Source organism: Ostreococcus lucimarinus, chromosome 17, assembly GCF_000092065.1.
Source record: "Ostreococcus lucimarinus CCE9901 chromosome 17, complete sequence".
Taxonomy (NCBI): Eukaryota; Viridiplantae; Chlorophyta; class Mamiellophyceae; order Mamiellales; family Bathycoccaceae; genus Ostreococcus; species Ostreococcus sp. 'lucimarinus'.
In genome coordinates, this window is record NC_009371.1 from 208887 (window position 1) to 223497 (window position 14611).

At 61.0% G+C, this 14611-nt stretch overlaps 8 protein-coding genes across 8 annotated transcripts; 5 read left to right on the forward strand and 3 right to left on the reverse strand.

Annotated features, from left to right (window-relative positions):
• Positions 1-328: 328 nt before the first annotated feature.
• OSTLU_18704 (predicted protein) lies at positions 329-1408 on the forward strand (the record flags this gene model as incomplete). Its single annotated transcript, XM_001422090.1, has 1 exon — positions 329-1408. One exon carries the CDS (start codon positions 329-331, stop codon positions 1406-1408), a length of 1080 nt encoding a protein of 359 aa, XP_001422127.1.
• Positions 1409-1627: 219 nt separating this feature from the next.
• Positions 1628-3109, forward strand: OSTLU_41962 (predicted protein; the record flags this gene model as incomplete). The annotated part of the gene is made up of 1 exon (XM_001422091.1): positions 1628-3109. The coding sequence occupies one exon, from the start codon at positions 1628-1630 to the stop codon at positions 3107-3109; it is 1482 nt and encodes a 493-aa protein (XP_001422128.1).
• A 162-nt stretch (positions 3110-3271) lies between these two features.
• Positions 3272-4195, forward strand: OSTLU_42032 (predicted protein; the record flags this gene model as incomplete). The annotated part of the gene is made up of 1 exon (XM_001422092.1): positions 3272-4195. One exon carries the CDS (start codon positions 3272-3274, stop codon positions 4193-4195), a length of 924 nt encoding a protein of 307 aa, XP_001422129.1.
• Positions 4196-4442: 247 nt separating this feature from the next.
• On the reverse strand, positions 4443-4730 carry OSTLU_28320 (predicted protein; the record flags this gene model as incomplete). The annotated part of the gene is made up of 1 exon (XM_001422195.1): positions 4443-4730. The coding sequence occupies one exon, from the start codon at positions 4728-4730 to the stop codon at positions 4443-4445; it is 288 nt and encodes a 95-aa protein (XP_001422232.1).
• A 174-nt stretch (positions 4731-4904) lies between these two features.
• Positions 4905-8927, reverse strand: OSTLU_25730 (predicted protein; the record flags this gene model as incomplete). The annotated part of the gene is made up of 1 exon (XM_001422196.1): positions 4905-8927. One exon carries the CDS (start codon positions 8925-8927, stop codon positions 4905-4907), a length of 4023 nt encoding a protein of 1340 aa, XP_001422233.1.
• A 284-nt stretch (positions 8928-9211) lies between these two features.
• Positions 9212-10950, forward strand: OSTLU_28322 (predicted protein; the record flags this gene model as incomplete). Its single annotated transcript, XM_001422093.1, has 1 exon — positions 9212-10950. The coding sequence occupies one exon, from the start codon at positions 9212-9214 to the stop codon at positions 10913-10915; it is 1704 nt and encodes a 567-aa protein (XP_001422130.1). The 3' UTR covers positions 10916-10950.
• Positions 10951-11001: 51 nt separating this feature from the next.
• OSTLU_28323 (predicted protein) lies at positions 11002-12468 on the reverse strand (the record flags this gene model as incomplete). Its single annotated transcript, XM_001422197.1, has 1 exon — positions 11002-12468. One exon carries the CDS (start codon positions 12466-12468, stop codon positions 11002-11004), a length of 1467 nt encoding a protein of 488 aa, XP_001422234.1.
• Positions 12469-12700: 232 nt separating this feature from the next.
• On the forward strand, positions 12701-14542 carry OSTLU_89537 (predicted protein; the record flags this gene model as incomplete). Its single annotated transcript, XM_001422094.1, has 1 exon — positions 12701-14542. One exon carries the CDS (start codon positions 12701-12703, stop codon positions 14540-14542), a length of 1842 nt encoding a protein of 613 aa, XP_001422131.1.
• Positions 14543-14611: the final 69 nt, after the last annotated feature.

Genomic DNA, 14611 nt, shown 5'->3' on the forward strand with positions numbered 1-14611 from the left:
CGCGCGCGCGCGTCGCCGCGCCCCGCACACGGCGACGCGCGCGACGACGGCGACGATGTACGCCCTCCGACGACGCGCGCTCGGCGCGGCGCGCGAACAAATCCACGCGCGTCTCGCTCGCGGCGCGTCCGCGGCGAACGCGACGGCGGCGACGACGCGCGACGTCGCGATGGCGACGACGCAGGGGGGCGTGCGCGCGAAGAGCGCGGGCGCGCACCACCTCGGCGACTTCAGCGATAAGGGGTTCCACGATCGCCCGCTCGCGCTCGAACACAACGGTGGATTGAAGGAGTACTCCGTCGTGTACACGGATCGAGCGATCAATCACATGTCGCCGGTGTTCTGCGAGACGATGAAGAACATCGACGGGATGATGAAGCGGGCGTACAACGCGAGCGGCGTGGTGATCATGCCGGGAAGCGGGACGTACGGGATGGAGGCGGTCGCGCGACAGTGGTGCAGCGGGAAAAAGGCGCTCGTGATTCGTAATGGGTACTTTAGCTATCGATGGACGGATATTTTTGAGCAAACGCAAATCCCGAGCGAGACGATCGTGATGCGAGGACGCGCGGTGGACGACGAAAAGACGCCGGCGTTCGCGCCACCGCCCTTGGCGGAGGTCGTGGAGATGATCAACAAGGAAAAACCCGCGGTGGTGTTCGCGCCGCACGTGGAGACGTCGACTGGGATCATTCTGCCGGATTCGTACATCAAGGCTGTGGCCGACGCCGTGCACGCGCACGGGGGGCTGTTCGTGCTCGATTCCATCGCGAGCGGCACGATTTGGGTGGACATGAAGGCGACCGGCGTGGACGCCATCTTGAGCGCGCCGCAAAAGGGCTGGACTGGTCCGGCGTGCGCGAGCGTGATCATGCTCGGCGAACGCGGCGTGCACGCGACGCGCAACTCGCAATCCACCTCCATGGTCATCAACATGCGCAAGTGGCTCGAAGTCATGGATGCCTACTTGGCGGGCGGGTTCGCGTACTACACCACCATGCCCACCGACGCGTTGACTTTGTTCGAACGCGCGGCGATGGCGACCGAAAAGGTTGGTTTCGACAAGGTCAAGCAAATGGCATGGGATCTCGGCACTGAGTGCCGCAAGATGATGGCGAGCAAGGGATTGAAATCCGTCGCCGCCAAGGGGTTCGAGGCGCCGGGCGTCGTCGTGTCGTACACGGATGACGCCACCATGTTCGCCAAGTTCAAGTCTAAGGGTTTCCAAATCGCCGCGGGCGTTCCGTTCATGATCAACGAACCCGCCGGCAACAACACTTTCCGCATCGGTTTGTTCGGCTTGGACAAAATCATGAACAAGGACAACTGCATCAACACCCTCGAGCCGACGTTGGATGAAATTTTACGCGAAAACGCCGAAGCGGCCGGCGCCGAAGCCGCCTCTTAATTTCTTCGTCCGCGGAGATTAAGCACTTATACTCGAGCGACTCAAGCGAGCGACGCAAGTATCATTTAGCACGGCTGTAACTTTAACCACTTTACTCGTTTCGTTTTCGCCGTCGCCCAGAGCTCGAGTTCCAATTCTTGGCGCGCGAACGCGCGTCGTCCGCACTTCCACGCGCGTCGCGCACCCGCGCGCTCGCACGCACGCGCACGCGCGCACACGATGCAACGCCTCGCGCGCGGCGCCTCGTTCGCCCTGCGCGCGCGTCCATCGCGCGCGCAAACGCGACGTTTCGTAACCTCCGCCGCCGCCACCGCGCCGAGAAAACCGTCGACGAGCGGTCGTGGACGCCCCGACGGCGGCCGTCGCGCGCAGTCCTCGAGCGCGGACGTTGTGCAGCGCCAGCGACGGAACTTTGACGGCGAACAGAGCGCGAATCTGGAGGACGCGCGGCGGAGCGCGCTGACGCGCGTGGTGGTGGCTCGAGGCAAGGCGAACATGTTCTTGGACGGTAATCCTATCGTCTACGCGGGCGCGATCGAACGCGTGGAGGGCGAAGCGCGAACGGGCGATTGGGTGCAAGTCACCGATCACGCGCTCTCGCCGATATGCTACGGATTTTATAACGAGACTAGCTCGTATTCGGTGCGGGCGCTGAGCCAGGCGTGGGAGCGAGGATGCGAAGACGGCGACGGCGTCGTGGCGCAGAGGATACGCGAAGCGTACGAGTTGAGACGGGATTTAGGGTTAGTCGGGAACGAACGAACGACGTGTTACAGGCTGCTGAACTCGGAGGGGGATAAGATTTCTGGGTTAAACGCGGACGTGTACGGCGAAATCGTCGTGGCGAGCTCCACGGCGGCGTGGGTGGAGCAGAGACGAGACGTCATCTTGCGCGCGTTCGCGGACGTTTTGGGGGCGAACACGAAGGTGGTGTGGCGACGAGACGAGAAAATGTACGAAGTCGAGGGAACGCCCTGGGAAGGGGAAAACTTGATTGATTATTACGACGCCGCGACGGGCGCCAAAGTCGGAGAAGCGGTGCCGAGCGACGTGAAGGTGCTCGAAGACGGCGTGCAATACGCGATCGACATCGCCGGTGGTCACAAGACAGGATTCTACGTCGATCAACGAGATAATCGCAAGGTGATGCGCGAGATCGCGCGCGGAAAACGCGTTTTGGACGTTTGCTGTTACACCGGTGGCTTCGCGCTGAACGCGGCGCTCGGAGGCGCCTCGGACGTCGTCGCCGTCGACAGCTCCGAGTCCGCGCTCGACATGGCGAAAAAGAACGCCGAGTTAAACGGTCTTCAGGACAAAGTCAACTTTGTTCGCGCAGACGCGTTCGATTTCATGCAAGCCGAGATCGACGCCGGCCGCGCCGGATCGTACGACGTCGTAGTTTTGGACCCGCCCAAGTTCGCGCCGACCAAGCCCGCGCTCAAAAAAGCCATCCCGAAGTACGTCGGGTTGAACAAGCGCGCGATGACCTTGCTTCGTCCGGGCGGTATTTTAATCACCTGCTCGTGTTCGGGCGCGGTGACGCAAGAGCGGTTGCTTCCCAAAATCGTCGAAAACGCCTCGCGCGCCAGCGGCGTCTCCGCCACGATGCTCTCCATCCGCGGCGCCGGGTGCGATCAGCCCATCGACCCCGCGTACGCGTTCGGCGAGTATTTATCCGTCGTCACAGCGCGCATCGCGTGAGATCGAACGGCGCGCGTATTTTGTATTTTCACGCCCCGTTCCGCGCCTCCGACGCAACTAAACCCCAAGATTTCACGGTGAGTAAAGATTGCCGCCCGCGCGCGCACACGCGCGCGCGCGCGCATTCGCGACGCCGCGATCGCCTGAATCGATCCACGCGCGATGTCCCCGCTCGACCTCGACGCCTGGCTCGCCAAGATCCGCCGCTGCGAGCCGCTCGAAGAGCACGAACTGAGAAATCTCTGCGCCCGCGTCAAAGAGCTCCTCGTCGAGGAATCCAACGTCCAGAGCGTGCACAGCCCGGTGACGGTGTGCGGTGACATTCACGGACAGTTTCACGACCTGATGAAACTGCTCGAGACCGGCGGAGAGGTGCCGGGGACGAATTACATTTTCATGGGCGACTTCGTCGATCGCGGATACAACAGTCTGGAGTCGTTCACGCTGCTGATGCTGCTGAAAGCGCGCTGGCCCGCGCACGTGACGCTGTTGCGAGGAAATCACGAGAGCCGACAGATCACGCAGGTGTACGGGTTCTACGATGAGTGTCAGAGGAAGTACGGAAGCGCGAACGCGTGGCGGTGGTGCACGGACGTGTTCGATTACTTGGGGTTGGCGTGCGTGATCGATGGGAAGGTGCTGTGCGTGCACGGTGGGTTGAGTCCAGACATACGAACGATTGATCAAGTGCGGACGATCGATCGGTTGTGCGAGATTCCGCACGAGGGACCGTTTTGTGATTTAATGTGGAGCGACCCGGAGGACATCGAGACGTGGGCGGTGAGCCCGAGAGGGGCGGGGTGGTTGTTCGGCCGAAGGGTGACGGACGAGTTCAACGAGATAAATGGATTAAACTTGATTTGTAGGGCGCATCAGTTGGTGCAGGAAGGGTTGAAGTACATGTTTCCGGATAAGAATTTGGTGACGGTTTGGAGCGCGCCGAATTATTGCTACCGGTGCGGCAACGTCGCCTCCATCTTAGCTTTTGACGATAACCTCGATCGCGAGGTTAAGTATTTCACGGAAACCACCGAAAACTCAACCATGATGGCGCCTCGCGCGACGTTGCCCGGTTATTTCCTATAACCCCGGCGGCGCTATCGGCGACCGACGGAGCGAACGAACGAACGAGGCGACGCCGTTCGTCATCCCTAGCGTGAAACTTATTAGCGGGTTGTACTGTGACCACACAGCGAGTAGCACACAAAACACTACAGTATACGATGTTCGGTATTTTACATCCTCGCGCGATCGACGCGTCGTTTTCGCGATCCCGCGGCTTTTTCGCCTCTCAGCCGCCGCGTCCCGCCCTCGCGTTCCCGCGACCTCGCCCTCACGCCCCGCCCCCGTGTTTGCGCTCCTTCAGCGTCAACTTCGCTCGCAAGTTCTTCAATTCCTTCGCCGTCGCCTTATCGAGCGTTCCCTTCGCCTCCTCCGCGCTCAGCGCGTCCACCTTGGCTCGCAGTTCCACAAACTTTTGATAGTCCGCGCCGCGATTCCGCGCGATCGGCGCCCGTCGCGCCGGTCGGCTCTTGCTGCGAAACGCGCTCAGTCCCGAGACGCCGTACCGTCCGCGACTGCCGCCCTTGGCGAGCTTTTGCCGCTGAATCTTCCCCGCCATCGTCGACGCGACGCGGCACTGTGTGGCGGCCGCCGTCCCGTCGCGCGAGCGTCGCGCGCGATGCCCGCGTGCTGTCGAGGCGTGGGACGATCCGGAATTGCTCTTACCCATGGTGTGAGACCTCGTGTTGCGCGTGTCTAGTTAGAGTTGTATTTACATGCTTCATCTATTGCGCTACGTGACGGTGATGATGAATGGCGCGTTGCGGGCATCCGTCGGAACGGCGACGCGAGCGCCGTCGGTGGCTCGCGAGACCGAGGATATGGACATCGATCCCGGCGTCGCGGAGGGCGCGGGCGCAGTTTCGGTCCAGCTCAGCGTGTAACCATCTAAAATGTGATCGCCTTTGGCGAAACACGCGATGGTGAGGGGGAAATTGAAAACCGCGCCAGGGGCGACGTTTTTGGCGACGCGGCGCACTGGGCCAACCCACACAATAGGTTTGCCAGGCGGCAGGGGAATCGGCCGTCGGCGCTTGTCCTCGCTTGTGGGTAGCGTTTCTCGGTTTTGCCACGCGTTCTTATCGATTTCCAGAGACCAGCCGCCGCTTTCAACGTTGGCGGGCGCCGATGACGTCGCGTCGGCGACAAAGACAATGTCGAGCGCGTCGTCGGATTCGTTCCGAGCGCTCAAGGTGACGGATGAGTACGTCATGTTACCTGGCGCCGTCTCGTCGAGCTTAATCGTGCTAGCATAATTGATTGTCCAGGTCACCTTGCTTTTCAGCTCGTTGGGTGTGCGGGTAGTATCCGTGCACCGCGTGAGCTCGACGACGTTGCGTACGTGCTGCGCGCCGACGACATCTCCACCCTTCAACGACCATGTTATCATCAAACCATCCGTGATCGCTTCGTTGCGCACTTTCAACGCACGTTTTGCATCGTTCTTTTTGAATGAATTGTGAAACGCAAACAAGGGTTTCGCGCTTTCTTCCGGGATGGCGTCCACAAAGTTGAGCAGTTCCTTCGCGTTTGCCTCCTCGCTCGGCGAACATTTTATGAGCGTCTCGATCGTCTCCCCGGGAGCAATCAATCGCGGTGCCGTGGCGTGCTTCATGAGAGGTATCAGTTCGTACTTCACGCGATCTTTGCTCGATCCAAGCCGCACGCTTCCGAGTTTGAAGATATCCGTTTGCTCTCGCCCACTCGCAATGGACAATCGAATGACTCGCGCCAACGGATGCGAAGGCGACGGTATCGTCATCGCGCTCACGCGCATGGAAGGTGTGACCTCCACGCTTTCAAAGATACGAATCGTACGATAGCGCAATAACTTTGGCGCTGGAGGTTCGGGCTGATAGCACACGCAGATGCGCACAGCGGTGCGACCGACGGCGTTTGGATGAAACCACAGTGGCCAGCGAATCGTTGACCCAGACTCGAGCGTCTCCCAAGCAGGCAGCGCGTAGATCACACCATCGCTATCTACGACGTCATCGTCCCCACCGTCACCATCACCGCGATTTATCGAGTCTCTTTCGAGATCCTCTCGACTCGAATTACGCTTCACGGTCGGTTCGGTCACGGGCACGTGAGACGCGTCAACTGGACGGAGAACGGATCTCGGCAAACGCACCCGGATCCATTTTGCCATCGGTTGCGTGACGTTGGAGATGACTAAGTCTATTCTCTGCAGAGCGCCATCCATTGAGCGCTTGGGGACGCCTTCGAGCGTGCCATCACATCTTGGCACCGTCTCGCAAACGTTAAACACCAACCGTTTGTGCTTTGTGACGTCGCGTAACCACTCGCCGTTTGCCCCACGACGCGTTCGAGGCGCACTGACATCGAAGTATCGACGGCCGTGTAGCACCCGTTTCGACCCCACGGTCCACGCCACGCCTGACACGCGTAAGACACCCGAAGCGCTCGGCGTGATGGTGAGCCGAATCGTTTGCTCTGACTGCGGCGCGAAAACTTTATTCTCCACCTTTGCTCGCACGAGTGCGTCCGAAGTCTCGCCGCGGTCGTTTGATACTAACGTCCCATTCGATGGCGTAAACTCCCACAGCAAACGCAGATTATTCACGTCCAAAGGCAAGCGGAGTGGATTCTTCAAATCGACGTCTATTTTCACGTCTTCGCCGGAGGCGCACACTGCTGTTTGCTCGATCTCAATCGTGCGAGGACCACCACTCAGCCAATTCGCTCCCGGTGCGGCCGCAAGCAAGTTCTGTGGGATAACTCCACCCCGTTCAATGGCGCTCCACGCTTCTTCACCGTGATCAGAAGTCGATTCGCTCGACTCACGATCGTCCGCAAATATCACTTTGACTTTTTGGACGTTCATTTCGGGCAAGGGACACGCCAGCTCGTCGTCTTTCGCGTTGCGCTGCTCCGCGGGCACTTCACTCGCGTATTTCGCAGCGAATTCTTCGAGCGCATCGATACGAACGGTTTGTGCGTCGGCCGGTAAATATGCCGCACACCCCACCGCGTCTCTGAAAAACTCCAGCGCCGCTTTCGTGTGTCCGATGTTCGCCACGAGACGACCGAGGGTGGTGTTCAAGTGCTCTAATGCCGCACTCCAGCCATACTCGTTCGACACCGGCAGAGCGAAGGAGTAGCATCGAGTCGCAGCCGCTATAGCGCCCGCACGCACGTACCTCGCGCCGGCTAAAATCATGTACGACGCGAATTTGCGCACCATAGGAGGGTGACAGCGGACGAACGCGAACGCGGCGCGCTCAAGCAAGAGTGCCGCTCGCAGATCGGAGTGTACAAATGCAGACGCCGAAACAAGTGGCGCGTGCGCTTCCCGATACGCACCGATGGCTGTCAGCGCCTTGGCATGTTCCACCGCCGAACGCGCCTTCAACATCTCGACGTGCGCTAGATGCAAATCACCAACCCCACCGATCGTTTCGTACTTCAACAGACTCGTCATCGCGCTGTCATATGCGTGGTTGATGTCTTTTTTCAAATCCGCCTTATTGCGCAAATGACGAGTCGCTACGTACACGTGCGCCATGGCTTCGTACGAACTCGCCAATCGCTTCCACGCACTTTGCGATTTGTAATCCGAATGTACGAGCTTGAAATTCGCCAACGCAGTGTCGTAATCGCCGAGCATGAACGCTAAATCTCCGGCGAGCCGAATTTGTCCCTCGGGCGATCGATGGCCTTGTTCGCCATCTCGATGTGCCGTCGCCGTCGCCGTGCTTCGTCCCCAAAAGGTCTTGAATTGATTTCTTAAACCTTTTCTCGTGTTGTAAATCTGTGTCGATAGCGCGAAGAGCTTTCGCTCCATGTGTGGAAGTAAGGTTTTCGTTACGAACACTCGCACGTACGTTTTTGCCCGATCGACGTCTTCCAAGCTCATGTAACGCCCCATGGTTTTACTCGCCTCGTTCGCCACGCCCGCGCGCTCAGCCGCGGCGCGGGAAATAACCGTTTCCCTATGCTCGTTCCAATCGACCCCAGACGCGCACGTGCCTTCGAGATCGGAATTCAGTGTCAATAGTTCGCAGTCCCAGGCCCCTGTCTGACGCACGCGCTGCAACAAAGCCTCCGCTTCTTCCTTTGTCGTCGCTCCATCTCTCGCGTCCCACACGAGCACCTTCCCGAAACACGTCTCTGGATCCGCTCCACCCGTGGCGAACACCGGCAGTCGCAAAAACTGCTGTTTTAAGTCCTCGAATGATTGTAGCACGTCCTCGTACGAAGATTTTCCCGCGCGCACGCAAAGAATCGCTCCGAGCGCGTGATCAAACGCCTCGCACTCGTTAAACGCCGTCGCCCGCTCGTTCGCGTCAAAGAATTTCTCAAACCTCCCGCTCGTCTCCGCCTCCGTTCTCGCTCGTCGCACGCACGCATCACCCGTCTCTCGTCGCGCCCGTCCGCACGTATCGTCGGTCATGGTCGAAACATCGAAGCATTCGCTCGCGACGGCGTCCCGGCCGCGCGCTTCCGCGTCGTCCCGCGTCGCCGACGTCGCCCCCGAATCGCTCTTAAACCGCACCTCTAGCGCCCGCACGCTCAGCGCTCGCTGCGGGTTCTCCGCGTCCGCGCGCACGACGACGTTCAGGTCGTCGACGACGCGAAACGGGCGCAAAACGTCGACGAGTCTGGGGACATCCAGCGCCGCGCTCAAACTTTCGCGCGCGCGCGCATCGTCGTCGGGCGTGAGCACGACCACGCACGGCGCGCGCCGCGCGCGTTGGCGTTCGATGTACGCCGCGACGTCGCGCGGGTCCATGCGCGCGATCGACGACGCGCGAGCGCGTGACGACGTGTGCGGAGGGCGGTTGGCTGTTGGTTGTCACCCCGCAGCGTCGCTAATGTTTGAGTTCGCGCGCGCGTGCGCGGTCGATCGCGACCGAGCGTCGATCGAGGCGATCGAAATTATTTTCATCTCTTGGATCGCGCGCTTTCAACGCGAAATCGACGGATCTCGGGCGGTTTCGATCGCATCATTGGACGTACCAACATGTGACGGCCAACATGTGACGGGACGTGTGACCGCACATTTACGCGCGCACGATGCGATTTCTCGACGACCGCGAGTTCCCGACGACGCAAGACGCGTTATTGTTTTACGCCGCGTTCGTCCTGGCTTGGGCTGTCTTTTTACCGCCGGTGTTTTGGGTATGCGTCGAGCTCGCTCGAGCCTTGTGCCTCTGCTGCAAGTACATCGCGTTCGCGTTCGCGGCGATGTTTCCAGCGTGGTGCGTCATGGCGTACGTGAACGCGAAAAAAATGCGCGAGTCGGTTCCGCTTGGTGTGCGTCGAAAGACTGTCGGCGAAGCGGATCCGCTCCAGGGGCGATCGAACGGTGCGAAAAGGCTATGCATCGTCGGCGCCGGCGCCGCCGGCTTGTGCGCGACGAGAGCAGCGTTACGCCGCGGGTTCAAGGTGTGCACTTACGAGAAAAGCGACTCGCCGGGAGGCGTCTGGGCTTACGGGCGGCGATCAGGCAAAGTTTTCAACTCTGTTTTACAAAACGTGACGAAGATGGCGAATTGTTTCGCGGACTATCCCGCGCCCCGATCTTTTCCGGCCTACGTTGGATGGCGGAAAACGATGGAGTACCTCTGCGGCTACGCTGCGGCTTTTCAGTTAACTTCAGTGATTGAACTGAACGCGGAGGTGATCAGTGTCGAAAAATGCGCGAACGGCGAGTTCGAAGTGACGATCGCGAGCGGGACGCCGCGGAAAGACTCGAACCTCTCGCATCGCGTGGAGAGGTTCGACTTCGTGTGGGTCGCGTCCGGGCAATTGACCAAACCCGAGACTCCGGTGGTGCGCGGGTTGGATTCTTTCACGGGCGACGTGATGCACTCGAGTGAATACACCGAGCCGACGTCGTTTCTCAATCGTCACGTGCTCGTCGTCGGGCTCGGTGCCGCGAGCGGATCGGACATCGCGCAGGATCTTTCGACGACGGCTGCGTCGGTGACCCTGAGCATTCGCACCGAGCGATACGTCATGAGTCGTGGGTTGAAGCATGGCATAGCCACGTTTTTGAATTGGATATCGCTATTCACGCCCGCTTGGCTCGGCGTCGTTGGATACACGTATTTCGATTGGTGGCCGTGTGTTCACAGGATCTCCCCGGGCGTGACTGATTCGGGCGATTTGCTCAAAGAGTTTGCGCTACAACGCATCAAGCGGGCCACACTCGTCGATCGAATTCAAGGACGCGAAGTATTCTTCGTCGACGGCACGAGTGGAAAGTTTGATGCGATCATTTTCGCCACTGGGTACCGGCGCGAGTTCAACTTTATGGCGGAAAATCTCCGACCGACGAGCGGATTGTTCGAGCACTGCGTGCTGCCTACAGAGCCGCGCGTCGGGTACATTCTATTCGTTCTACCCTTCGGCACGCACTGGCAAGTCGCCGAGTTGCAAGCGAATTACCTCGCCCGCGTGCACGATGGGACGATTCCACTGCCTTCGATTGAAACAATGTCCGTGCTCGCCGAACGATTCCAGACGAGCTCGCACCACGAACACTTCGCCGAGTACTTCAGAATGAAGTACCTGTTTCTACTCGCGCCGTACATCTTCCCAAAGCTTGAGACGCTTTTACGACAACCGCGGCTTTTGATGCGAATCTTGTGGTCGCCGTACGTCGCACCGCCGTGCGAGTGGGCGAGCGAATCGTGGCGAGATCGTACGGCGTACGGCGACGCCCGCGGGCACATGAGCGTCAAATGGAACAAGTTTCGCTGGAATAGATGGTGATTTGTGATCACAATGCGCGCTACGGCATATCACTCATCTCTATCTGCGCGTCGATCGACACGTCGTCCTCGAGCCGCTGCCACTGTCTACGGCATATCACTCATCTCTATCTGCGCGTCGATCGACACGTCGTCCTCGAGCCGCTGCCACTGTCTTTCGTTGCCTCTCGACGCCCACGTAAACGCGTTCGCAAACACGTCAGACCTTTGTAGCTTCTTTGAACCGAAGCAAACGCCTATAATCGCTACGATTAACGCCCCTAGTGAAACAAACACCTCCGTCAATGCGTCTCCACCGCCGCTCGGCGTAGATGAATTCGACGGCGTCGGCTCGGGGGAATCGTGGGTGTACTTTTCTCGTAGTCGCCTGCAATTCGCCGGCGCCATACCTACGCGAGAGTTCGCGACATCAAACTCCATGAGCGTATCGCGCATGGTGATTTGCCCTAATAAAATCTGATTATTTGGATTCGCAAAAATACCCACACAAAACGCCGCCGAGTTCGTCTCGTGCGCGAAGAGATAATTCTCCGGCCCGAGCGTCAACGAAACTCCGCCTTCGTACGCGATCGTGAGCGGCGGGAACCACTCGCTCACGGTGCTTTGACTCAACGTCATGTTCATCGCCGCCGCGGAAACGCCGTAGCACACGTCGTCGTACTGTGGATCTGGTCCCGCGACGATCTCTAGTCCCGCCTGCGTCGCCTGCGTGTCCAATCGCGTCTTGAAGCTGACCCACACACTTCGCGGAACGAACGTAAACGTCGTCCCCGAATCCAGCGTCGTCGTGTACGAGTTTAAATGCTCGATCAAACTATCGCCCAGCTTCCACGAACTCGTTCGTACGTTGTGAAACGCGGGATTGGCGGGATCCGCGACCAACGGCGTCCGCGCCAACGCCGGCGCGTCGGCGCCGAAATCAAACCTCCCGAGCGTCAACACCCCCCCATTCGCCCCGAACCCCTCGACGCAGAACGAAAACACATTTTCAATCAATCCCGCGCTCGCCAATTGCGCGTGCACCGTCGCCGTTCCCCGTCCGAATCCAAACAATCCGTCCGCCTTTTGCTCGTAAATCGCGTTCGTCTCCGCCTCCTCGCACCCGAACGCCAACATCGCGCTCAACGTCCCCTCCCCCAGTCGCACTCTGTCCCGCACGACGTACCCACGACTCGAGCTCCCCTCCGCGTAACTCACGACGTACGAACACCTCCCATCGCTCTGACACGTCCCCTTCATCGTCTCCTCGCAAAGCGTCGCGTCGCTCGCCTCGCCGCAGTCCAACCTCTCGAATTCCATCGACCGATCGTAATCGTAATACCCGTGCGCGTGCTCCCCGCACCGCGCGCATCCCTTACACGGCACGTACGTCCGCGCGCTTCCCGTGTCGACGATCAAATCGTACGTCTGTCCATCCGCGAGCGCGTACTCGGCGACGAGCGTCCCCGTCCCGAGCACGCCGCCGCGCAGTCGCGTCGCCGCGCTCGCCGTCGCCGCCGTCGATCGCGCGCGCGCGCTCGGACGCGCGTCGCGCTCGATCGTCGTCCGTCGCATCGCCGTCGCGACGCCTCCGCCGCGCGCGACGCATCGCGCGCGCGCGACGCACGCGCACAAGATGACGCATCGCAGCGCGACCGCGCGCGTCCCGTCGACGCGTTTGGCGCGCGCGCGCGCCGCGCGCGACGCCGCGCGCGCCATGCCGACGCGCGCGTCTCCGTTCCGTCGACGCCCGCGCGTCGACGCGCGCGCGACGGCGCGGTGTGCGGCGTCAGACGCCGACGCATCGATGCGTCGCGCGCGGCGCGCGTGCCAGCGCGCGCTCGGCGCCGCGCGCGGCGCGCGCGCGGCGACGACGCTGACGTCGACGTCCGTCGACGCGCGCGCGTCGACGCGCGCGCGCGGCGCGACGCGGCGGCGCCGACCGCCGACCGAGCGCGCGCTGCCGAGACTCCCGCCGACGACGCTGACGCCGCGACCGGGCGACCGCGAGCGCTACGCGCGATCGCTGCGAGAGCAATTCGCGCGATGCGCCGTCGTGCGGGAGCGCGAGCACGGCGTGCCGAGGGCGACGCGATTGACGCGAGACGCGCCGGGGGGGACGACGCGCGCGCTCGAGCGGCTGCGAAGACGGGCGGGGGCGGACGCGTACGTCGTCGGAGGCGCGGTGCGGGATTGGATCGCGCTCGGGGAGCGGGCGAAACCGCGAGACGTGGATCTGGTGACGAGCGCGACGTACGAGGAGATCGAGGCGGCGATGGATGGACGGGCGAAGGTGGTGGGACGACGGTTTCGAGTGGCGCTGGTGCGCGCGAACGCGGGACGGTGGATCGAGGTGGCGAGCTTTGAGAGCGAGGGCGAGGGCGAGGGCGAGGGCGAGAGTGAGGAAGACGCGACGCGCGCGGACGCGGAGGGCGCGCCGGTGACGGCGAGTGGGGAGACGGATTACGACGCGATGTTGCGACGGCGGCGCGCGGAGCGAGCGAAGCGCGAGGCGACTTCGACGTCGACGACGTCGTCGCGACGAGCGTCGACGACGGAGACGATCGCGGAGGATGGATCGCGGGATGATTTCGCGAGATTGTTGGCGGTGCACGATAACGCGAGGAGGCGCGATTTCACGGTGAATGCGATGTATTACGATCCGTGGAGGAATGAAATTTTAGACTTTCACGGCGGGATGAACGACACGCACGCGGGCGTCGTTCGTACGGTGGGCGACACGAACGTGAGTTTGAGGGAAGATCCCGTGCGGATGTTGCGTGCCATTCGTCTCGCCGCGCGTCATGGATTCACGATGACGAAAGAGTTGCGAGCGGCTTTGAGGGCGTACGCGGCGACGCTCGCGTCGGCGTCTCCTCGTCGCGTGGCGTCAGAGATCGAGACTTTGATGCAGAACGGGTACTCCGAGGCGAGTTTCAAGCTACTCTGGCACTCGACGTTGATGAAGTACGCGTTTCCGGTGCAGCACGAATTTTTCAAACCGCGGTTGCCCAACAAATCGTCGTTGACGTACGACTTGGAGAGTTTGGTATCGCCGAATCGCGACTTCGACGGCGGCGCGCGCGTGCTGTTCGACGCTTTGAAGGCGTACGACGGACACGTCTCAGACGATATCAGTAAATCTAGTGTCGCACAATGGCTCGCTATCATCGTCGCGCCGGTGGCGATGCACAGAATGGCCACGCGGCGCGACTCGGAGGAAGACCCGTACGCCTTGCCTCCGCGTTGGAGCGATGTCGATGCGGCGTCGCGCGATGAGGTCAGAGCGCACTGGAACGCATTTACCGCGTCCGTGCTCGACGTTTTCGACGAGATGCTCGAGCGCACAGCCGCCGAAACGCGCGACGGAGGTCGAACGGAGCTGTCGATTTTGAACAGATCCGAGTGCGCGAGCGCGCTTTTGCTTCTCCTCGCGCACGGACCGGTGTTTGCCGACGCCCCGAGCGGGGACTTAAAATGGCGTCACGCGTCGTTCGAATCGCTCGTGGATCGTGGCGAACGCGTATTCGCCTTAGTAAAGACGAAGCGAAGGAACGAGTGGAGCGACGCCAACAAGGCGTCGCCGACAGCCGAAGCCGAAGTCGTTCGCGCCAGCCTCGAAGTCGCGACGACGACGACGACGCGATAGCCTTAGAACCTAGCGTAGCCTTGTTTTGTTTTCTAGAATGTAGCTGTCCCTATATTTCAATTCGTCGTC